This window comes from Catharus ustulatus, chromosome 7, assembly GCF_009819885.2.
Source record: "Catharus ustulatus isolate bCatUst1 chromosome 7, bCatUst1.pri.v2, whole genome shotgun sequence".
In the NCBI taxonomy this organism is placed as follows: Eukaryota; Metazoa; Chordata; class Aves; order Passeriformes; family Turdidae; genus Catharus; species Catharus ustulatus.
In genome coordinates, this window is record NC_046227.1 from 38160973 (window position 1) to 38184768 (window position 23796).

General features: G+C 45.1%; 2 protein-coding genes across 4 annotated transcripts; both read right to left on the minus strand.

Moving 5' to 3' along the window:
• Positions 1–8189: 8189 nt before the first annotated feature.
• On the minus strand, positions 8190–12527 carry RBM43 (RNA binding motif protein 43). Its single transcript, XM_033064934.2, has 4 exons — positions 12470–12527; positions 9673–9871; positions 9133–9227; positions 8190–9053 (listed from the first exon to the last, which is right to left on the minus strand). Exons 1-4 carry the CDS (start codon positions 12470–12472, stop codon positions 8337–8339), a joined length of 1014 nt encoding a protein of 337 aa, XP_032920825.1. The 5' UTR covers positions 12473–12527; the 3' UTR covers positions 8190–8336.
• Positions 12528–14446: 1919 nt separating this feature from the next.
• On the minus strand, positions 14447–23796 carry NMI (N-myc and STAT interactor). 3 transcript variants are annotated; one of them, XM_033064037.1, is made up of 11 exons: positions 23692–23796; positions 23288–23389; positions 22319–22369; positions 20963–21040; positions 20550–20696; positions 19021–19116; positions 18334–18502; positions 17752–17858; positions 17446–17641; positions 16784–16890; positions 14447–15834 (listed from the first exon to the last, which is right to left on the minus strand). In XM_033064037.1, the coding sequence occupies exons 3-11, from the start codon at positions 22361–22363 to the stop codon at positions 15613–15615; spliced, it is 1167 nt and encodes a 388-aa protein (XP_032919928.1). In that variant the 5' UTR covers positions 22364–22369; positions 23288–23389; positions 23692–23796; the 3' UTR covers positions 14447–15612. The 3 variants fall into 3 exon arrangements, with proteins under 3 accessions (XP_032919928.1, XP_032919926.1, XP_032919927.1); XM_033064035.1 differs by having other exon boundaries at positions 14450–15834; positions 19021–19119; XM_033064036.1 differs by lacking the exons at positions 23288–23389; positions 23692–23796 and having other exon boundaries at positions 14450–15834; positions 19021–19119; positions 22319–22443.

The following is a 23796-nucleotide window of genomic DNA, read 5'->3' on the forward strand; positions in this document are numbered from 1 at the left end:
TGGAACAGGACTCAATCCCAACATCTCCTCCAGGGAAAGCTGAGCTGAGCTCAGATCCAGCAGGGATGGAGCAGGACCTGATCCAGATATCTCTTCCAGGGAAAGGAACTGAGCTGAGCTCTATTGGGGGTGGAGCAGGAGCCAATCTCAACATCTCCAGGGAAAGGTGAACTGAGCTTGGCTCCATCAGGGATGGGACAGGATCTGATCCCAATATTTCCTCCAGAGAAAGGTGAGCTGAGCTGGGCTTGGCTTGCAGAAGCTTTGGAATGGAGCAGGACCTGATCCAAACATCTTCAGGGAAAGCTGAGCTGAGCTTGGCTCCAGAAGGGATGGGACAGAACCTGATCCAAACGTCTCCTCCAGGGAAAGGTGTACTGAGCTTGACTTCCAGAAGCTTGGGAATGGAGCAGGACCCAATCTCAATATCTCCTCCGGGGAAAGGTGAGCTGAGCTCAGATCTATTGGGGATGGAGGAGAACCTGATCCCAACACCTCCAGGGAAAGCTGAGCTGAGCTGAGCTGAGCTTGGCTCCATCAGGACTAGAACAGGATCTGATCCCAACATCTCCAGGGAAAGCTGAGTTGAGCTGAGCTGAGCTGAGCTCGGGGACGGAGCAGGACCCTCTCCCGGCATCTCCTCCTCCCGCAGCAGGGCAGGATCCCAGCGCACACCTTGGAATTGCAGCTCTAAACATCCTGGAATTGCGGCTCCAAAGCGTCCTGGAATTGCATCTCCAAAGCGTCTGGCTCCCTCTTGTGTCCCCGAGCTCACAGGAGGAGGATGAGGATGGGGCAGGGTCGGGCTCTGTCCCCTGTCCCCGCAGCAGCCGGGAGTGCCCCCAAGGAGCAGCCCCGCAGCCAGGGGCTCGCAGGGAGCATCCAGCTGTTCCACAGGGAATTGGGAATGGGATGAGCAGCCCCAGCCCCCTCCTGCAGCTGCTCCAGCAGGGCTGGGCTGAGGGAAAAGCCCAGCGTGGAGAATTCCCACCTTCCCTGCACCCACCCATTCCTGAACCCACCCACACCAAGGTTGGTGTCCCAGAGGAGCCAGAGGAGCCCTTTTGCTTTATCCCAACCAAGGAGAGGCCCTGGGCCATCCCCTGGGCTCTCTCCCATTTTTGGAGGCTCAGCCTCCTTTTTATCCCAATTTCCCTCTCTCTTTGCCATGGCTGAGGCACCGCAGAGGTGCAGACTCCCCAAACCCTGATCCCTGAGATTCCCCTCTCATGCACAGCCCTCCCCTTCCATTGCCCATCCTTGTGCCATTCATGGTTTTTCCCCATTGCTTCTTTCATCTCTCCGTGCCCAATTTCATTTCTCAGCAATCCCACAGGTTGTTTGGAAAGGCAAAGATCTTTTTTTCCATCCCTCCATCAGTGGGATCCTTCCCATTGTTTCTTTTCTCTCTCAGTGCTGATTTTATATCCCCACAAATTGTTTGGAAACACAAATCCCTCATTGCTCTCAATCCCAATCCCATTTGTACATCCCACCCCTGGCATCCCTTCTCCACCACGCCAGGGATTTCAGGAGTGTGAAACTATTCCAGCTGTACAAACACAACAGAATTTTGTTTTTCCTGTATTTTACCCCGGGGTTTTTTGGTTTTTTTTCCCTTTGGTGTTCTGGGTGGCAGGTGCTGATCCCCACTGCTCCCATGACAAAGGCAGGAGCAGAAAGGAGAGGAAAAATCCACCTGGAAACTTCTTTTAATGCAGCCCCCAGCACTGGTGGCTGCTGCCTCCAGAGATGAATTTTTTCTTTAACACAGTTCCTTTTAGGAGATTTCTTCAAAGGTCATTAATGGGTGTCAGGAGACAAAGGAAAGCTGTGTTAGGAAAGTAGAAAAAGGGATTTGTTTTCCAGCAGATGTTCTACAACTCCTATAATTAAGGAAAAAGTAAGTACAAGCAGACCAGGTGCTGTCAGCCCTGAACTGTGAAGTCTTACTAGATTTTTCTGGTTTGCTTTAAATCATAATTTAAATTAATGATTTATTTTTATCTCCTTGGCCAGGTTGCCTGGTTATGTTCAGAAATCAGGGAGGACTCCCATCCTCTAATTTAGGTGAAGGTGGCAAAGATTCCTCTCCCAGAAGAGAGGGGTGGAACACATCTTTTCACTGGGAGCTGCAGGCAGGGGGCCAAAGGAATTGCAGTAATTACATGATTATAAGCCGCACCATTTTGACTAAAATTTTGGTCCGAACCCAAAGTGCGGCTTATAATCAGGTGTGGCTTATATATGGACAGAGAATGAAAAGTTGCTGTTTCAGTTTGGAGGACAGGTGTCTGCTGAGAAAGGCAGGAGCTTCTCTTTGAAATGGAGAATGTAAACCCCCTCCCTCCAAATTATTATCATTTTGAAATCAAGGGGCTCTCAGGCAAAAATATGGGAATTAGGAATAACAGTTCTTTACTAGGGAAATTAAAATAGAAATACAGCACTACAAAGAACAAACCCCAAACCCTGACACAGTCAGAGTACAACCTGACACCCGTCAGGCAGGGTGTTGGCAGCAGTCCCATCCCATGGTGGCTGCATCCTCCTGCAGTGACAGATGTGGCTCAGCTGGAGCAGTGCTCCTGTACAAGGTGCAGTTTCCCTCCGGAGCTCCAGTGGGGATGTGGAGAAATCCGGTTTTCCTCTGGAGTCCAGTGGAGAAAGGGGCTCCCTTAGTGTCCCAAAACCTCTGTTTTTATCTTGGTAAGAAATGTTGGGCTCTTCCCCCTGGCTGGAGCAACTCCCAATGGGATGCAGTAATTTTATCAGTCCCACAGTGGGACTCAATGGCCATGAGCAGAAAATGACTGGCTGGAGGAAGGATGGGCTGTGAAAAGATAAAGAACACTGCCCCAGCTGGTTTATAAACCATGGCCATGAACAGGAGATATCCCATGGAGATAAAGAACACTGCCCCAGCTGGTTTATAAACCATGGCCATGAACAGGAGATATCCCATGAGATAAAGAACACTGCCCCAGCTGGTTTATAAACCATGGCCATGAACAGGAGATATCCCATGAGATAAAGAACACTGCCCCAGCTGGTTTCAATGGATGCCCATTAGCAGAATATCTCCCACAGAGATCAGGATCACTGCCCCACCCTCAGCAGATGGTGACAGAACAGACACCTTTTATCACACCCTGTATTGTAATGTGCGGCTTATAATCAGGTGCGGCTTATAATCGTGAAATTACTTTGGAATTAAACTGGATGGAAGGCACAGACCCTGGAGCACCGACCACCCTGGCTGTGAGGGAGAAGCCACCACAGAAGGGTTGAGAAATGCAGAAATAATTTCCAGCCTCCTGGGCAGGGTCACAGCTGCTTTTCTCTTGCACAAGATGTGCTCCAGAACAAGAATGAGGGTTTGTTCCTGCAGCCAGGGGAGATCCCTGCTAAATCCATCTCCTCTCTCTGGGTGGGATCCACCCCTGGATGGCTGCAGGGACTCACAGCCACCCTCAGCTGGAAAATATTCCCATTTCCATCTGGGTTAAATAAAATATTCACATTTTCTTCTGGGTTAGATAAAATATTCCCATTTTCATCTGAGTTTGACAAAATATTCCCATTTTCACCTGGGTTTGGTAAAATATTCCCATTTTCATCTGGGTTAGATAAAATATTCCCATTTTCACCTGAGTTTGACAAAATATTCCCATTTTCACATGGATTTGACAAAATATTCCCATTTTCATCTGGGTTTGATAAAAAATTCCCATTTTCATCTGGGTTTGATAAAATATTCCCATTTTCACCTGGATTTGACAAAATATTCCCATTTTCACCTGGGTTTGACAAAATATTCCCATTTTCACCTGGATTTGACAAAATATTCCCATTTTCACCTGGGTTTGATAAAATATTCCCATTTTCATCTGGGTTATATGAAATATTCCCATTTTCACCTGGGTTTGACGAAAAATTTCCATTTTAATCTCGGTTTGACAAAATATTCCCATTTTCACCTGGATTTGACAAAAAATTCCAATTTTCATCTGGGTTAGATAAAATATTCCTGTTTTCACCTGGGTTAGATAAAATATTCCCATTTTCACCTGGGTTTGACAAAATATTCCCATTTTCATCTGGATTTGACAAAATATTCCCATTTTCACACGTATTTGATATAATATTCCCATTTTCATCTGGATTTGATAAGAAATTCCCATTTTCACCTGGTTTTGACAAAATATTCCCATTTTCATCTTGTTTTGTTGCTTCCCAATCTCCAGCATGGCCTGGTGAAGATGTAGGTGTGAAAGTCGTTTCAGATAATGAGATAATTGTTCCTAACTCTGTTTATTTTTCTTACACCGGGGGTTATTTTTAAATAAAGCACAGCTCTCAAAAGCAGAATATTCCTTCAGAATATCCCTGTGGGATTGCAATTTTTCAGGAGCTGTCACAGCTCTTTTGCAGTTTGTGCACTCGGAAACAAACGCAGCTTTGGGGACCAAAAAAATCTGCAAAAAGTGCTTTTTTTGTTTTTAATTTTTTTTTAAATTTTTTTTTTTTAAATTTATTTTTTCCTGCAGGAATGGCATCCACGCTTCCAGAGCACAATGGGATGCTCAGGTTGATGGGAACAGGGGAGGCTTTGTCCTCCCTGCCCTGCAGGAGCAGCTCTTTGTGTCAGGGATGCTCCAGGGTTCCAGTCAATCATTGCTGCATCACCTCCCCCAGCCCCTCTGGACAGCCAGGACATTGCTCTGGCCTCCAAACTGGAAAATATTTTTCTGCTGAGGGATATCCCTCAAATTTTGGTGGTTTTAAGGCGTTTTTTATGTGTTTTTAAGGTGTTTCAATGGTGTTTTTAATACGTTTTAAGGCATTTTTAAGGTGCTTTCAATGTATTTCAAAGCTGACTTTAAGGCGTTTTTAAGGTGTTTTTTATGTGTTTTTAAGGTGTTTTTAAGGCATTTTTAAGGCGTTTTTAAGGTGTTTTAATGGTGTTTTTAATGTGTTTTTAAGGAATTTTTTAAGGTGCTTTTAATGTGCTTCAAAGGTGTCTTTAAGGCGTTTTAAAGATATTTTTAAGGCACTTTTAAGGTGTTTTTAAGGCGTTTTTAAGGTGTTTTTTATGTGCTTTTAAGGTGTTTTAATGGTGTTTTTAATGTGTTTTTAAGGCATTTTTAAGGTGCTTTTAATGTGTTTTTAAGGTGTTTCAATGGTGTTTTTAATGCGTTTTTAAGGCATTTTTAAGGTGCTTTTAATGCGCTTCAAAGGTGTCTTTAAGGTGTTTTTAAGGTGTTTTTAAGGCACTTTTAAGGCTTTTTAAGGTGTTTTTTATGTGTTTTTAAGGTGTTTCAATGGTGGTTTTAATGTGTTTTTAAGGCATTTTAAGGTGCTTTTAATGTGCTTCAAAGGTGCCTTTAAGGCGTTTTTAAGGTTTTTTTTAAGGTGTTTTTAAGGCATTTTTAAGGCTTTTTAAAGGCGTTTTTAAGGTGTTTCAATGGTGTTTTTAATGTGTTTTTAAGGCATTTTTAAGGTGCTTTTTAATGTGTTTCAAAGGTGTCTTTAAAGCGTTTTTAAGGTTTTTTAAGGTGTTTTTAAGACATTTCAAAGGCGTTTTTTAAGGTGTTTTTAAGGCATTTTAAGGTGTTTTTTATGTGTTTTTAAGGCATTTTTCAGGTGCTTTAAATGTGTTTCAAAGGTGTTTTTAAGGTGTTTTTAAGGTGTTTTTAAAGTGTTTTCCCCACTGACTCCAGCAAGGTGCTGCCAGGAACTGAGCTCACATTCTGCTATTTCTGCCCCTTTTTTTATTTTTATTTTTTTTTAGGCTTTTCCAGCAGGAGTTGTGCCTCAAATCAAAATCAGGTTTTGTATTTTCACAACTGTTATTTATCCCCTTCTGGCAAAGGGCAGCAAGTGAGGGCACAAATATTTTGTCGAGCTCTCCTGAGCACTTTTTTAATTCAAATTAATGTGCAAACCTGAGAATCCTGAATCCACACCAGACCCAGCAACACCAGCTGTTTCCCCAGATATTCTCCAACACACACAAATAATATTTTTCAAGTGGAATTTCACAGACACAGCAACGCTTTGCTTGCCATAAAAACAACAGTGAGAGGCAGAGCAGGCAAACCTGAGCTGCCCCAGCAGGGATTTGTTTGGGTTTATTGGAATATTCATGGCAATGACCAGCCTGGAGGGGTTTTTAGCTGAATATTCATTGTTTTCCATGGGGTGGGCACGGTGAGGGAAGGGATTTGTTTCACTGGTGGTGCTCTGGTTGTTTTTCCTGCACTCACTGGATCCATCCCAGGTGCCAAAGGTGCAGCATTCCCACCCAAATCCAAGCTGGAAAAACAGCCCTGCAGCACAACAGCTCCTCTTTTTCCCAGATGCCTCTTTGCAAAGCACTCCACAAACAAAACACATTAAAAAAAAAATGAAAAAAGCTCTTTTTGTCTGCAGAAGTGACATCCCGGGGCTGGGAGCAGATGGGAACAATGGGATAAGGCTGAAGGGGTGCCAAGGACGTGGGGGCAAAGGGGCTGCACAGGGAATGTGGAGAGGAGCTGCTCCAGCATTCACAAGGAACATTTTTTCAGCTGTGATTTCAAGGCTTCGGGGTTGTGACTGCAAGAAGAGAGTTGTTTGGCAGCAAATCAGACCTGAAGGACACCTGAAGTGCTGCTGATGCCAAAAGTGGCTCCAAAAAAACCCCTCAGGCACCAGTGTCACTGCCTTGCCAGTTCAGCAAATGGGAAATGCCAAAGCTCTGAATCAGAAAAAAATAAAAATAAAAAAAAAAATGAGGCTCTTCAGAAAAAAAATATGTGAGCTCAGTGTGGGCACTGGAAAACAGCACTAATTTAATTAAAGGGTTATCCTTCATGGAGGATTTTCTCTTTGACAAGGTTGAAAAACTTGGGATGACCCCAAACAGCTCCAGAGTTTCCCATCCCTGAGCCCCTTGGGGAACCTGCAGAACATGGAAAGGAAGAAATCCTTAAATATTGCTGCCCCCTCCCAATCCAGCCCATCAGCTTGCTGCTCTGTCATTTCTAATAAATGCTTTAGCACCTTTCACTGCAATGATTAACCAGCCATGACAAGAAAATGCCTCCAGCATTTCTTGGGCTTCAGGTTTGGGCTCCCAACCAAAAACCTGGGATTTGGTTAAAACAAAACAGACACCATGTATTGGAGTTTTGGACAACTCCTTTCTTTAATGGCATAAACCCCCAAAACTTTCCCTGCATATCAGACAGAAGAGCTGGTGCTCTGGGTGTGCTGACAAAATATTCTAAACACACAGATATCACAAAATAAAAGCTATTTTCTAAGTTGTTTTTTTTTTAAAAAAACCCTTTGTGGCCTTGTAGTGGATACAGAAACAGATTTGCATAAACAGAATCTGACTCTAAAACCTGAATGCCCCCAAATTTTCCCATTCCTGTCTGCTCTGGTCACCTCCTCACAGAACCTCACACAGAATTTCCCTAAAGTGTTTCTCACCCATCTTAAAAAAAAAAAAATATTTTCTCATCATGTACTCCTTGACAGCAAGTTGGGATGAGAGGTATTAAAAGGGAAATGTGGTTTTTTCTGGATGGAAAAAGGTTTAAATTCTTTGCTCCCTAACGCAGAGATCATTGGTTTAATCTTCCAAATGGTTTCTTTTCTTCTTCCAAATGGTTTCTTCTTCCAACTGGTTTATTTTCTTCTTCCAAATGGTTTATTTTCTTCTTTCAACTGGTTTATTTTCTTCCAAATGGTTTATTTTCTTCTTTCAATTGGTTTCTTTTCTTCTTTCAATTGGTTTCTTTTCTTCTTTCAATTGGTTTCTTTTCTTCTTCCAATGGGTTTCTTTTCTTCTTCCAACTGGTTTCTTTTCTTCTTCCAACTTGTTTATTTTCTTCTTCCAATTGGTTTCTTCTTCCAATTGGTTTATTTTATTCCAAATGGTTTCTTTTCTTCTTCCAATTGGTTTCTTTTCTTCTTCCAATTGGTTTATTTTCTTCCAATTGGTTTCTTTTCTTCTTCCAATTGGTTTCTTTTCTTCTTCCAATTGGTTTCTTTTCTTCTTCCAATTGGTTTCTTTTCTTCCAATTGGTTTATTTTCTTCTTCCAAATGGTTAATTTCCTCTTCCAAATGGTTTCTTTTCTTCTTCCAATTGGTTTATTTTATTCCAAATGGTTTCTTTTCTCCTTCCAAATGGTTTATTTTCTTCTTCCAATTGGTTTCATTGGCTGTGACCTTAATTTGGTATTTTTGGGGTCACCCTCCCGTGCAGAATTGCCTGTGAGTGGGACAAGGTGACACTGCAGTGCCACAGGGTGAGAAGAACAAACTCCAGGAATGTCCCCTCCTACCTGAAGTGTCTCTTCACATCCTCTGTGAACCCCAGAACATCTGCAGGGGTCCCTACAACATCCAGATGGGTGTCACAAGGGATGAGCAGCACTGCAGGGTACCTGGGTGTTAAATTCTGCCAGAGTTGCTTGCACCTCTCCCTCTGAGCCCTGCTGAGCCCCCTGAGGCTGATCCTCTCCTTCCTCAGCATCCTCTGCAGCTCCACAGAGCAATCCTCAATCCTCCTCTTGGCCCTCCATCCGTGATCAGCAGCTCTCCTGCCAGCAGCCTCGATGCACACCGTGGTGATGTCACCCTCAGTGACAGCAGAGATGTCAACACTGCTGGCCTGGAGCGTTTTGGGGTGGAAGCACCTCATGTAGTGATAGATATCCGTGTCCAGGAGCAGCGTCTGTTTGTGCCTGGCTGCATCCTCAGGGGAATTCCTCATCTCCACAGCGCCTCTGTGCTCCTGCAGCTTCCTCCTCAGTCTCTGATGGGGTTTCCCCTCTCTGCTGTCCCCCTCTGAGAGGGATTTTGCCTTGAGCAGGAGGAATTCTCTCAGTGCTCTGAGTGCTGGGAAGGAGCCCTGCACAGCAATTCGCCCATCAGGCTGCAAAACCCCAAAATCCAAATCCGGGCTCTGCTTCTTCATCTCCTCCACCAGATCCTCCAGAACACAGTGACCTCTGAAAACAGCCATGCTGAGGGTGGATGTGACACAGAGGAAGGCCTGGAGGGGTGGGATGGACAAGTTAAGGGGTGGTTAATGAGGCATTAAGCACGATGAGGTTAATTAGGGAGGAGCTCACGTGCTGGCAGTAGCGGGTCACGCTCAGGGGGTAGAGCCTGGAGAGCCTCTTGTCCTGCAGGAGATGCTGATCCTTCCTCAGAACTCTCTCCACAACTGAAAACAAAGCCAGATCCACTTGTTGAGTCAGCCCCAGGCTGCTGGAACCCTCCATGTCCCCACACTCAATACCCTCCACTGATATTTTATGGATTACTCCAAACTGCTCAGAGAGACACCAGCCCGTCTCCTTGGCACATTAATTGGCAGAGATTCATTCCCCAGAGCCTGACTACAGAAATAATACTTTATTCATGGCATAAATTTGCTCCTGCAAAACAAACAGGCCGCTCTGCATGACGAGTGAGTCATTACTCCAACGAGCAGAAATAAAATCCTCCAACTTGGCCTGATTGCCAGAGAGGCTTCAGCCTCCCAGCTCTATAAAATCCCAATTTAAAATTCAAAATCTGGCTTGGGATCAACATGCTGGGGCTAATTCTTGTGGGGGGGGGAAGGGGGATGTGATTTAAATAATATTTTAGCACAGGAATGTCAATACCTGCTTGATCCTCAAAGGTGATGTAGGCAACTCCTTTGTTGGGTGTGGGATACGTGACCTCCTCCACGTCCCCACCGTTGTTCCTGGACATTTGGAAGTGGATGGTGAGGATGTCAGCCATGACCTCATCCTGCAGGAGGCCAGCTGGGACACCAGCAATGACAATTGTCCTCCTGGATTTGGCAGCTTGGCCCGTGGCCTGTGCAGAAATAAGAGAATAAATGAGGAGGGACATCCCAGCCTCCCACTCCCTCTGCAACGGGCATTCAGGGGTTAATTAATCCTGCTCCATCACATCTCAGTGCACCTGCATTGCTGTGCACTAAAAAAAATGGCTTTAAGTGCCATTTAAACCCTCTCAGCATCTTCTCAAAGCAGGAAAAATGAGCACTAAATTTAAGTTTCTCTCCTGGTAACGTGGTTTCCTCTGGTTCCAAGGCTCAAAATTAGAAGAGAAGGAAAAATTGCAGCTGCATGTGGTGCTCAGCAAGGATTCCTTGCAGAGTGGAAGGGGCAGATTCCTTTTAAATTCAGGAATCTGGGGCTGTGCTCTGACTCAGCTCTCCCCATTTATACACATGGATAATCTTGGAAAATTGGGAAAACACCATCCCAGGCTGGCAGAGCATGGAACAACCACCCAACCTCCCACAGGAATTCCAGCAGAAAGCCCCAGGAGCAAACACAAACCCCATCCCAAACAGGATTTGCAGCCACATCTCCTTAGGAAGAGCAGATTTTCCTTCCATTCCTATTACACTGACATTTCACTGGGAATATCACACCAAAAATCCCTGCAAACTGTGGAGCACTGACTAAATTGAAAACTTTTTGGGAGAAGGGAGATAAAATTTGGTTTGTCAGAGCTGTCAGTGACAGTACTTGAGGTCACTCACTCCGTCTTCAAATGGAATTCTTTCATCTGAATTTAATCTGAATGCTTTAAAACTTCTCTTGAGGGTTGTTTTTTTTTTTTCTTTGGGGTGTTTTTGGTGGGCTTTTTTGTTTGTTTTGGGGGGTTTTTTTGTTTTTGGTTTTTGTTTTTGTTTGGGGTTTTTTTGTGGTTTTGGTTTTTAGGGTTTTTTTTGTGGTTTTTGTTTGTTTTTTTGTTTTGTCTTTTTGTTTTTCTTTTCTTTTCTTTTCTTTTCTTTTCTTTTCTTTTCTTTTCTTTTCTCTTTTCTTCCTTTCCTTTCCTTTCCTTTCCTTTCCTTTCCTTTCCTTTCCTTTCCTTTCCTTTCCTTTCCTTTCCTTTCCTTTCCTTTCCTTTCCTTTCCTTTCCTTTCCTTTCCTTTCCTTTCCTTTCCTTTCCTTTCCTTTCCTTTCCTTTCCTTTCCTTTCCTTTCCTTTCCTTTCCTTTCCTTTCCTTTCCTTTCCTTTCCCTTTCCTTTCCTTTCCCTTTCCTTTCCTTTCCTTTCCTTTCTTTTTCTTGTTTTTTCTGGACCTGGGCTGCCTAAACCATGATCCCAGTTCCAGTGCTGCTGAGGGAGTGATGTCTGTCCAAAATCCTGAAATCCTGGGGACCACCAGGGCTCTGCAGACAAACCCAGCGACCTCCCTTTCATCCCACACCAGATTTCCGAGAGCCAGGAGCTTTTCCTGAACGCCAGGAGCGATGATGGGCTGCAGTGAGGACACACTCCCGAAGATGCAGGCGGGATTTTGTCACGCCTGGCACAGCCGGAGCTCGGCTCGGCTGCCAGACAGCCCCGACACCTCCCCAGCTGGTGTTTGGGAGCAACACTCGGGCCTGCGAGTGGGGTTAGGGGGGGAAAAAAACCCCAAGAACACACGGTTTGTGCTGAATGGCTCCTGAGAGGCGTCTGTGCAGAGCAGCTGCTGCGGCAGGGAGCGAGGGAGGGAGGGAAGGAGGGAAGGGGATGGAGAGGGAGGGAGAGAGGGATGGAGGGAGGGGTGGAGGGGTGGAGGGGTGGAGAGAGGGAGGGAGGGATGGAGGGGTATGGAGAGGGAAGGAGGCAGGGAAAGGGATGGAAGGATGGATGGATGGATGGATGGATGGATGGATGGATGGATGGATGGATGATGGATGGATGGATGGATGGATGATGGATGGATGGATGGATGGATGATGGATGGATGATGGATGGATGGATGGATGGATGGATGGATGATGGATGGATGATGGATGATGGATGGATGGATGATGGATGGATGATGGATGGATGGATTGATGGATGGATGGATGATGGATGATGGATGGATGATGGATGGATGGATGGATGGATGGATGGATGGATGGATGGATGGATGGATGGATGATGGATGGATGATGGATGGATGATGGATGGATGGATGGATGGATGGATGGATGGATGGATGGATGATGGATGATGGAGGGGTGGAAGGATGGATGTAGGGGTGGAAGGATGGATGGATGGATGGATGGATGGATGGATGGATGGATGGATGGATGGATGGATGGATGGAAGGATGGATGGAGGGATGGGGCAGCAGCTCTGGGCTCCTGCTGTGGCTTCCTGGCAAATCCCAGAGTGGTTTAGGTTGGAAAAGACCTTAAAGCCCATCCAGTGCCACCCCTGCCATGGCAGGGACACCTCCCACTGTCCCAGGCTGCTCCCAGGGATCCAGGGGCTGCTCTGGGAATTCCAGCCCAGCCAGCAATTCCTTCCCAATATCCCACCCAAATCTCCCCTTTCCCAGTGTGCAGTCATTCCCCGCGTCCCCAGTCCCTCTCCAGCTCCCTTTCCACCCTTTTCCAGCGCTTTTCCCCAGCTCCTCCCGGCTCTGCCCCTCTCTGCCCCCGCATTCCAACACTTGCCATGGTCACTGCTGCACCGGGATGGGGACCCCACCGGGACGGGGATCCTGCCGGGAAGGGGATCCTGTCGGGAAGGGGATCCTGCTGGAACGGGGATCCTGCCGGGATGAGGATCCTGCCGGGATGAAGATCCTGCCGGGATGAGGATCCTGCTGGAACGGGGATCCTGCCGGGATGGGGATCCTGCCGGGATGAGGATCCTGCCGGGATGAAGATCCTGCCGGGATGGGGATCCTGCCGGGATGAGGATCCTGCCGGGATGAAGATCCTGCCGGGATGGGGATCCTGCCGGGATGGGGATCCTGCTGGAACGGGGATCCTGCCGGGAAGGGGACCCTGCCGGGAAGGTGAGCCCACCAGGAAGGGCCCGGAGCGAGCGGGCCCGGCGAGGAAACGAAAGCGAAAGCTGCGGGGAAGCGGCGGGGCCGCCCCTCGGCCGCCTCCAGCCCCTGCGGGACCGCCCTGCCCGGCTGGAGCTGCGGGGGTGGGAACGGGAATGGGAACGGGAACGGGAATGGGAACGGGCACCGGGACCGCCCTGCCCGGCTGGAGCTGCGGGGGTGGGAACGGGAATGGGAACGGGAACGGGAATGGGAACGGGCACCGGGACCGCCCTGCCCGGCTGGAACTGCGGGAATGGGAATGGGAATGGGAACGGGAATGGGAACGGGAACGGGAACGGGAATGGGAACGGGGATGGGAATGGGCACCGGGACCGCCCTGCCCGGCTGGAATTGTGAGGATGGGAATGGGCACAGAGAGCAGGGACACACAGGGACAGGGACAGGGACAGGGACAGGGACAAGGACAGGGACACAGGTGGAGAGGGACATGCTTGGTTTGGACACGCAAGGACAGGGACGTGGATGGAGAGGGACATATATGGGCAGGGACAGGGACAGGGACACACGTGGAGAGGGACAAGGGAGAAGGACGTGTGGACTGGGACAGGGAGGGACACACGTGGAGAAGGGCATGCATGGAGAGGGACAGGCAGGGACAGGGACACACAGGGACAGGGACATGCATGGAGAGGGATACACACGGACTGGGACACTCATGGGCAGGGACACGCTGGGACAGGGACAAGCAGGGACAGGGACAAGCAGGGACAGGGACAAGCAGGGACAGGGATAGTATGGAAAGGGACACACATGGACAGGGACACGCTGGGACAGGGACACACAGGGACATGAAGGGACAGGGATACATATGGAAAGGGACAGGGGCACACATGGACTGGGATACACAGGGACACGGACACACAGGGACACACATGGAAAGGGACACGCAGGGACAGGGAACATTGCCAGGGATTGGGGCAGCCCCAGCTGCTGTGGGCACCCTGTGCCAGCCCCTCCCCACCCTCCCAGGCAGGAATTCCTGCCCAAAATCCCACCTGGCCAGGGACACCCCCAGGATATCCCCAGGGACATCCCCAGGACACCCCCAGGCTGCACCTGCAAATGTCCCCGTGTGTAATTTGGGCATTAAAAACCTCCCAGCCCGAGAGAAAGTCACCCCAGCAGGGCAGGAAAAAGGATGTTGACTTTTACAGAAACATCACTGGTGCTTTATTCTTATTTTTCATTATTAAAACCAATCTCCAGCCTTTAAAGCACCACTGCTGCTTGAAAATTTAACAGGGTAATCATCACAAGCCATAATTCACCAGGGACAAAGACACTTAAAAGACATTGTCTTTAAAATGTAAAAATCTGATTTATTTTCTGAGCTTTAAAACCTGCAGCTTCTCACTACTCCTTATGGGAACTTTAAGCTTTTTCAGGATTTACTTCTCAATAATTATCAGTGAGATGCAGTTTAAATTCATTACATTTTTTACCTTTCTCAGGTTTTTTTCCCCCTTCCTTTTTAAGATGTCTGGTCTTACCAAGTTTTTGAGAGTGCAAAAGTGCACAATCTCCTTAAATTCTTCAGCACTGCTTTGAAGTTATTACTATTATTATTATTATTATTATTATTATTATTATTATTATTTTACAATGGTCAGGTAACCAACCCCTGCCTTTGCAGGCCCTAAACAGTGAGAGGTGCTGCAGTCCCATGTATCTCACTTACCAGCAAATTCAAAATAAAACTGTGGTGCTTACAGCCTTTTAATTTTCCATATTCAACTTTTATCCATTGCCAATTAACAGTTTGTCTGGAATAATTAACAGTTTGTCTGGAATAATTAGCAGTTTGTGTGGAATGATCATCCCTGAGGTATTTTTGCAGTGCTTTTCTCAGTGCACTCTCCTTCCCCTGCATATCAAGATGTCAAATACCCTGAAAATAAATTATTTTCAATGCCAGGCACATGTTGGTTTGGAGTTAAGATTGTTGGGACCATTTCAGCCCCCAAGGGTGGCAAAAGTGCAAAGTCAGAGGAGGATTTGTTTTGCAAGGATGACAGCAGAAAAGGAAAAACATTTCTCCTTGTTAAATGACTCCAAGATAACCAAATCCCCCAGCACTGTTACAAAACCAGGCACAATCCTTGGCTGCAATAATTTAAAACAACCAAAATAACGAATAAAAATGAAGAAAAATTTAATAGCAGAAACAAATATTAAAATCCAACAATAAAACAGGCAGGAGCTGAACAGCTAAAGGCAGCAAATTCCAGGGCATTTCTTGAGTGCAATTTCTTGGGTTTGCACCCCCATTTTCTATTTTAATTCTGTCACTATTTTGATAAAAATAGCTTTATTAAATTACTGGATAAAATAACACAGGGGTTGTTTTTTTCTAATTTATGAAATGACAGGATTCTTTTAGGTGTTTTGAGTTCTGGTGGCACTCAGGAACCTCAGCAGGACTGGGGTTGTGTCAGAGCCACCTTCTGAAACTCTGGCACCTCAACAAAGCAGGGCTGTGACGTGAGGAGCCTTGGATTGGGATTAAATATGGCTTTTGTATCCAGAATGTAAGAAATAATCCCACTCTGGAGCGTTTTAAATATGCAAAGTTGCAGAAAAGCTGAGATTCTGTTCCAGGGGCTGCTGAAGGCTTGGGCTGTGCCTTTCATCTGCAGCACAGGAGCTCTGCAAATCAGAAAGGCTGGGATTCCTCTGTTGCAGCATCAATTAAAGCACAACATCTACAGAAATTCCTCTGAGCAACAAAACCTCAGAACTTCACGAGTTCCCTGTGATTTCTGAGGAGGCACTGCCAACATCCTCCTCAAAACAAACATAGGTTGCTCCTCTGGAGTTGAATTTGATTTTCTCTATCTCCCCCCCGCCGTTGCTTGGCTTTTGGAAGTGGATTTCAATCATGTCCTGCACACTTTCCTCATCCTCTTCCACCTCTGGGATTCCTTTCAGCAGGATGGTTTTCTTGGAAACCCTGCAGTAAGGCTGGGGAGGGAAGAACAAAGCTGGTTACAGAGCAGCTGAGCATTCCCAGGGAGAGGGGGGGATGAAATTCCTCACTAGGTGTGGCTGGGATCTCTGGGTAATGGAAATTTCTCTGGAAAGAGCAGGAATTCTGGATTCACACTACAATGAAGGGTCTGGAGGGGCCATGGGGGAGCAGCTGAGGGCACTTGGAGGAGAGTGAGGAGACTCATCCCAGCCTGGAGCTTCCTCCTGAGGGACAGAGCCAACCTGAGGAAGAACAGCTGGAGCTGGGCCATGGATTTTCAGATTGGATTTTCTTCCCCCAGAGGCTGCTGGGGCTCCCCAGCACATTCCCAGAGCTCCAGGAGTGTTTGGACACTCCAGGGATGCCCAGGGTGGGATTTTGGGGTGTTTGTCCATGATCCTTCCAGCCCAGATTCTGTGATTCCATAATTCTGTGCCCACACTTGAACTGCTGTGTCCTGCACTCATTAATGCATCCACACTCTGGATTTGGGGATCTCTCATAAAATCCCTGCCAGCACACACCCAGACCTGCAGAGAACCCTGCACACTGCAGCCCGTGCCTTAATTGCCAAGGTTTAATTAATAATCACAGCGCTGAGCTGATCTTTACTCATTAACAAGTGGAGGGAGAACACAATGAGCAACTCTGTGTGACTTTGGGCTGGAGGAAGGACTGAAATCCAGGGATGAATGAACAAATGTTGCATTTGCTGGGACTTTGGGATCCTGGGAGAGCCCAAAGTGCCCAGCCCAGGCACGTGGGGAGTGCTGAGATAATTCCATCAAGGGAAGACAAGCACAGCCTTTAAAAATAAATTACTGCAACACAAGAAATCAGCAGCCTGTTTCACACCCATTGTTAACCACACAAAAGGACTCAGGAGTGAAAATTCTGCCCATTCTCCTCTTTCTCACTTCTCTGTTCCATCATTTTTTTTACCTGAAACTTCCTCAAGTGAGCATCAAAATCTGGGGAGACACAAAGGCTGAAGCACCTTCCCTCTGCATAGAAGGGGTATTTAGTGCATCCCACAAAGTTCTTGCTTGCTGTAAGAAAATAAGGAAAAAAAAACCAAACCCAATTAATTATTTAATATAATTTAACCAAGATTTTATACACATTTCAAAGACCAGACTCATCTTGCTGGGTGTAGAATCTAATGTAGTGTGTGCATTCTGCAAAAAGTTTATTAAAAAAAAAAGCAAAATCATTAAATGCCCATAAAAGCTCTGAAATAAATCTAAAGCAGCTGCTCTAAGAGGAATTCCATCCAGTTGGGCAATAGGAATGTCTGTCCAACTTCACTGCAACAGGAGCTAAAAATCAAATACATTTTCCTGATTTTCTGTTTGCAGTATGAGTGTCTGGCAATGCAGAGTAAAAAAAATAAAGTTTTTTTTTTAAAGTTTTGAAAGCAAGCTCACAAACTGTGAGCAGGCTGTGTCTGCTGAGAAAGGATGGAATGAAAAATTTCTTTATTCACCCCCATCTCTGAGGGATCCAGGAACTCCCCTGAGTTTAAAACACTCAGTGCTCAGCCCAGAATGGAACCCAGGATCAATCTGGCCTGAACTGGGAGAAGAAAATATTGCAGACTCTACCTCCAGGCTTGAGGAATGTGATGACAGCTGTCCCAGCCCCCTTGTTGTAGGTCACATTTTTGATCTCTCCTCCTCCTGCTGCCTGCTCAGTTTTGTAGAAATTCAGCTCAAGTTTGTCTCTCATCCAATCTTTAGGAATGGGAAGCTCAGGGATCTCTGAAACGTTGATCTTCTTTCCAGACACAGTGACATGGAGCTAAAAATACCAAATTTTTGTGCACTTTGTGACTGAAAACACTGGAAAAAAACCAACCTAAAGCTTTTGAAGAACTCAGATTTTGAAAGTTGCATTTTCCAGTTGTTTACCTCAAACTGGAATCCCATGTCAAGCTCAAAAGGCTTCACTGTCACATTTGCTGTTCTGTTGTCCAGGTTCACACAGTGCTTGCTCTTCTTTGTCAGCCTCTGGGCAACTGAGGGAAATCAGACATGAAAAGCTTTGTTTAATCATTGTAAATCCCCAATTATTCCCCAGTCTTTTAAAAAAAAATCTCCTTTTGCATCAGTAAAGGAGAAATAAATAATAATTAAGCAACCAGATCCCAAGCATCCATGTCTATTCCCATAAAATCTCTGTGGTTTTATGCAGGCCAAATAATATAATAACAAAAGATTGCATCAACTTTAATAATAATGAACAATAAACAATATTATTAAAATAACAGACAATAAATATAGCAAATATATTATTAATTACAAACATAAAAACAGATTTTGAGTGGGAACAGTTAAACTTTTAAGCTGTCAAAAGATGCTTTTATGGTATAAAATATTAACACAAGATTTTTTTTTCCCATTCCATTCAAAATACCCCTGGGGGGAAACCTCACCACCACCAGGTAAAACACATCAGAAACATTAATTTTCTAATTAAAATACTCATCCTACCTTCTTCATCTTCAAAAGTCAGCAGTGCCTGGTTCTGGTTGAGTCTGAAGGGGATTTTTGTGGCTGCCCCAAAAACACAGTGAGTGTCCATGTCCACATCTGCCCCCTCATCCTTCATCTCCTCCAGGTGACTGAACTTCAGTTTCATTTCTGCCACCTTCTTTTGGATCTCCAATTTTAGAATTGACACAGGAAAAAGAAAATTTGAAAATTACCAATGCTTCCACTGAATGAATGTCTGCTTGTTTTCATTCCTCTGACACTTTCAGTATCTCTTGGATTTATTTCCATTTTTAATTCTTTTTTAATTTTCCATTTTTATTTGGATTTATTTCCTCTTGGATTTATATCCTCTGCCTGCTTCAAATTGTCTTGCCAGGGAAAATAAGAAACTTTCAGGTTTATTTTACATTGAAATTAGTAGAGGTTCAAATGTTGAGCAAATGGCCCCAACTTTTTGACCTAAGAGGGACAAATTTAGGGGAGGCTGAGCAGCTGTGGCTGCCCCTGGATCCCTGGAAATGTCCAAGGCCAGGCTGGACAGGGTTTGGAGCAGCCTGGGATGGTGGAAGTGTCCCTGGGGTTGGAATGAGATGGGATTTAAGGTCACTTCTAACCCCAACCATTCTCTGAAAATCAAAATCTGCCCTCCTAAAAGACAAATTTCCAAATATTTCACTCCATTACCAGGTTATCCTGGGAACTGTATTCCTTCAGGTCTTCTTTGAGCTTTTCAATCTCTTTTTTCAGCTCAGTGTTCTCTTGGTTTAGCAGAAGGAGTTCCTGCTACAGGCCAAAACCACGAAATGCAGAATGAAACACTTTTAATAAAGACAGAAATACATTTCAGCAAAACCTGGGGGGTTTCTGCCATGCTGCTGCTCTTCCCTCTTTGTGTCCTTCTCCTTCCTCCTGCCTGCTCTGTAATTCCTGCACAATGAATCCTGCTTGGACACAAAGCTCTGTCACCAAACCCAGCATTTCCTGCTGGGAATGTGACAGGATGTGGCTCCAGAACCACTGCAGACACTTGCACCTCTTCCCATCAGCTGAAGGCCAGAGCCTGATGGTGACAATGACCTTTCCTGGGTAGAAATCCAAACTTTTATGATTAAAGAACCCAAATCAGCATTGAGAAAATCTCTCACCAACCTGAGTGTGTTGAAGCTGTTAATTGTCTCTGAATAGCTTGAAGCCATAATTTCTCAGATTTAAAAATACAAACTTTTATGATCAAAGAACCAAAATCAGTTTTCAGAAAATCTCTCACCAACCTGAGTGTGTTGAAGCTGTTAATTGTCTCTGAATAGCTTGAGGCCATAATTTCTCAGATTTAAAAATCCAAACTTTTGTGATTAAAGAACTCAAATCAGCTTTGAGAAAATCTCTCACCAACATGAGTGTGTTGAAGCTGTTAATTGTGTCTGAATAGCTTGAGGCCATAATTTCTCAGATTTAAAAATCCAAACTTTTATGACCAAAGAACCAAAATCAGTTTTCAGAAAATCTGTCACCAACCTGAGTGTGTCTAAGCTGTCAATTGTGTCTGAATAGGCTGAAGCCATAACTTCTCAGATTTAAAAATCCAAACTTTTGTGATTTAAGAACCCAAATCAGTTTTCAGAAAATCTGTCACCAACCTGAGTGTGTTGAAGCTGTTAATTGTGTCTGAATAGCTTGAGGCCATAATTTCTCAGATTTAAAAATACAAACTTTTATGATCAAAGAACCAAAATCAGTTTTCAGAAAATCTGTCACCAACCTGAGTGTGTTGAAGCTGTTAATTGTGTCTGAATAGCTTGAAGCCATAATTTCTCATATTTAAAAATCCAAACTTTTGTGATTAAAGAACTCAAATCAGCTTTGAGAAAATCTCTCACCAACCTGAGTGTGTCTAAGCTGTTAATTGTGTCTGAACAGCCTGAAGCCATAATTTCTCAGCAGTGATTTGCCAAAGCTCACTGCAAGCACCTCCCTGAGCCTTTACCCACTTCTCCCAGACCTGAAACTCATCTGTAGGGGAGAATCTTGCAAGAGGAAGATTGGTTTTGTCAGGTTCCATCCCCAAATAAATTCCATTTATTGCACTCTTTGCCTATTTTTATTGAAAAACTAAAGCAGTAAAAAATGTGTGGAGCATTGGACCACTGAAATTGGGAATATTCCTCCCATTTTCCTAATCCCAACCCTCCAAACAGCCCCAGCCTTCTCCATACCTCAGAGCTGAACATTCTGTCCTTACACTGCTTCTCCTGCTCCTTCAGCTCTGCCAGCTGCTTCTCTGCTCTACCACACTCTTCATCAGCAGTTGATTTGGAGAGAGTAAGGTCAAGCTTTACATTTTCAGCCTCTTCAACTCTTTTCTGGATAGCAAAAAAAAATATTTTCAATTTTTAAAATATTTATTTCTACAGGGACGAACAAAACCTTGGGTCAGCCCTTGGTATTTATTTATTTTTAACACTTTGGGTAAATATTAAACTTACAAGAGTGGGATCAACACAAGGATAAAGCATTGAAGAACAGAACAAATTCAAGATGTTATAAATGTGGGGAATGTGATTTTAGAAGGATGCAATCTTTCTCTTTTAGCAAATTTCCATGATTCCCTGTGCTTTACAGAACTTGCCTTCCACGTGTTCAGCTCTTCCTTGAGGTTTTCTATCTCTTCCCTGGATGTCCCAGGAGGATCATTGTATACCACACTCTGCAAAAAAAAAAAAAGGGACACATTGCTTTTCTCCTCTGTTGGGCAACAACTGAGACACTCTAAATAATTTTTAAAAAATAATAAAAATTTAAAAAAATTTGAAACATCATTCACTTAAATCATTGAATTATTTTAATGGCTGGACAGGACAAAAATCCACAAGAATGTGAATTACTGGCCAGCCATTATTATTTTCTGATTACCCAACTGCTGAAATCCACAGGTCAATATTTAGCTAAATAATAAATCAAGTTGTTTCCATGTTCTGCCACACAGAATTAAGCCCCTCAAACCCACTCTGTGCTTTCTCAGCAGTTCCTCCAGGAGGTGTCAATACAAAAAAAAATAAAAGTGAAAATGGGATTTAGATCTTCCAAGCTCAGGGAGATTGGATAATAAAAGGTAATAAGAAGGAAGGTGATAAAAGAATAATTTCAGAATTGAAATTCAGGGCAGAAGTTCACAAGGGCAGGGAAACTACAAAGCCCAGGGAGAGAAGAAAATCTCTGTTATGTTCTCTTTCTATGGCTGCAGTATTCTGCAGAAAAAAAAAATAAATCCAAAGAGATCTGCTGAAATATTCCCTCCCTTTTTACTCAAGATTACATAAAGCTTGAATGGGAAACATGAAATTTAATCATGGAAAAGGTCAAAATTAGATAATCCATGGAAAAAAATCTGAATCAGATGATCTTGTCAGTTCTCTTGGAAATGCTGGGTATTTCCTAAAAATAATAAAATAGAAAGTATTTCTTCCAGTTTCAGATTAAGCAACAGGGAAATACCCATCTGTGTCTTAGTTAAAATGAGAAAAATATTCCTTCACTCCAGGGAATAAAAAGGATGCACGTGCTAACAGCTGGAAGATAATAAGAAAAAGGATGCCTGAATTTTACTAAAAAAAAAAAAATGGTTTCACACAGCAGTTTCCATCCTGACAAAAGGAAAAAAATAACCAAGAAAACACAATGAATGCCAGGGAAAATCCCATGCAGAGCACTGCTGGAGCTGAATGCCAGGAACAGGGAAATTCCCCTAAAATCCTCCCCAAACACAGAAGAGCAAGAGAGGCAGCACAGAAAGTTCCGAGAGGATCTGTGTTGCACAACCTTGGGAATGGGATTCTCCCTCAGGAAACAGAGGGGGAAATGAGGAATGCCCCAAGTATTAAAGGGTGGAAGAAGGTGAGACAAAGCACAAACCTCCAGTCAGAGATACAAAAGCCAAACACAGGTTTTCCTCCCAGGCAGAGGAGTAAAATTTTGGAATACTCACAAAACCATTGTCCTGCAGAGATAATGGGGGGCTTGCATCATCCATCGAAACCTGAGGGAACAGGGGAAATAAATGACAACACTGTGTGTATTGTCTGGGAATTTTTTATGCAATAGAACATCAGGAATACCAGAAGCTGTGCTGAGCTGAAAGAATTTTTCAATATAAATGTATAATTACATAGGCAAAAAAAGACAGATATTGGGTATCTGAACCTCCTTCCTTACTAGGAAATAAAGGCAGAAACAGATGTGAGGAATTCTGCAGTGCACAACTCAGCTTTGCTGCTCTGGTAGTTCTGTATTTACCTTTAGGTTACTTTTGTGTTGTTACACACCTGGGAACAGCTTTTTGTTCTGTGCTTGAGAACCTGGAGGAAATGAGAGCTCAGAGCCCTTTCCAGGGCCTGAAGGGGCTCCAGGAGAGCTGGAGAGGGATTTGGGAGAAGGGATGGAGGGACAAGACACAGGGAATGGCTGCACACTGGGAAAAATGAGATTTTGGGAAGGAATTCCTGGCTGGGATGGAATTCCCAGAGAAGCTGTGGCTGTTCCAGGATCCCTGGAAATGTCCAAGGCCAGGCTGGAATAATCTGGGATAACGGGAGGTGTCCTTGCCATGACAGGGCTGGATTGGGATGAGATTTAACCCAAACCATGCTGGGATTCTGCAAAACCTGTTTAACACAAATGGAAACACTTTGGCACAGCAGATAATTTAAAATTTGGAATAATTTGCCACAACACTTTGTGGACATAGATAAAAAGGAATTCGAGGAAGTTCCCAGGCCACTGACCAGGAGGAGATGCCAAAGAGACTCCCAAGCCAACCTGGGGCTGCAGGGCAAGGTTTGATCCTGGAAGTTTTAGGTTGGATTTTCCACAGGTCTGAGCACGAGATCCCAGCAGGACCAGCCCAAATTCCCGACCCATCCTGGCAGTTCTGACCCTTTCACCCGGGAATCCTCACCTTGGTTCTGAGCCCACACCGCCGAACCTGGTTCACTCAGAGGCTTGAAACTGAGCTTATGGGTCCCGAGCAGCCAAAGTTCAGAGACTTCTGTGCAGTTTCCTGGATTAAAAAAAATAAAAAAGAAAAGTGAAAGCATAAATGAACAATGGCTTCCCTTGGTTTACCCGGGACTCCGGCGTGGGGCACCCGAGGGGCTCCCTCAGCGCTCAGCCGCCGGACCCGGCCGGGATCGGGCAGGGGACACGGGCAGGGGGAATGGGCAGGGGACACGGGCAAGGACACGGGGAGGTGGCAGGGGCCACCGGCAGGGACAGGGGACACGGGCAGCGGACACGGGCAGGGGACACGGGCAGGGGGAATGGGCAGGGACAAGGGCAGGGGACACGGGCAGGGGGCACCACCCTGGGGTGCAGCAGCTCCGGGCGGCTCCTCCAGCACCTCCCGAGCCCTCCCGGCGGCTCCTCCGGCGCCTCCCGAGCCCTCCCGGCGGCTCCTCCGGCGCCTCC

Bases quoted from the DNA above. Each gene is read 5' to 3' on its own strand.
- NMI (XM_033064035.1), bottom strand. From the start codon at position 22,363: ATGGATGATGCAAGCCCCCCATTATCTCTGCAGGACAATGGTTTT. The intron at 18,503-19,020 runs GTAATGGAGTGA...CTAAAATTGGAG, and splicing joins ACAGTTCCCAGGATAACCTG to ATCCAAAAGAAGGTGGCAGA. The intron at 15,835-16,783 runs GTAAAAAAAATG...TTCCCTCCCCAG, and splicing joins CTCACTTGAGGAAGTTTCAG to CCTTACTGCAGGGTTTCCAA.
- RBM43 (XM_033064934.2), bottom strand. The intron at 9,228-9,672 runs GTATTGACATTC...CTTTGTTTTCAG, and splicing joins CACCTTTGAGGATCAAGCAG to TTGTGGAGAGAGTTCTGAGG. The intron at 9,054-9,132 runs GTGAGCTCCTCC...CCACCCCTCCAG, and splicing joins TGACCCGCTACTGCCAGCAC to GCCTTCCTCTGTGTCACATC.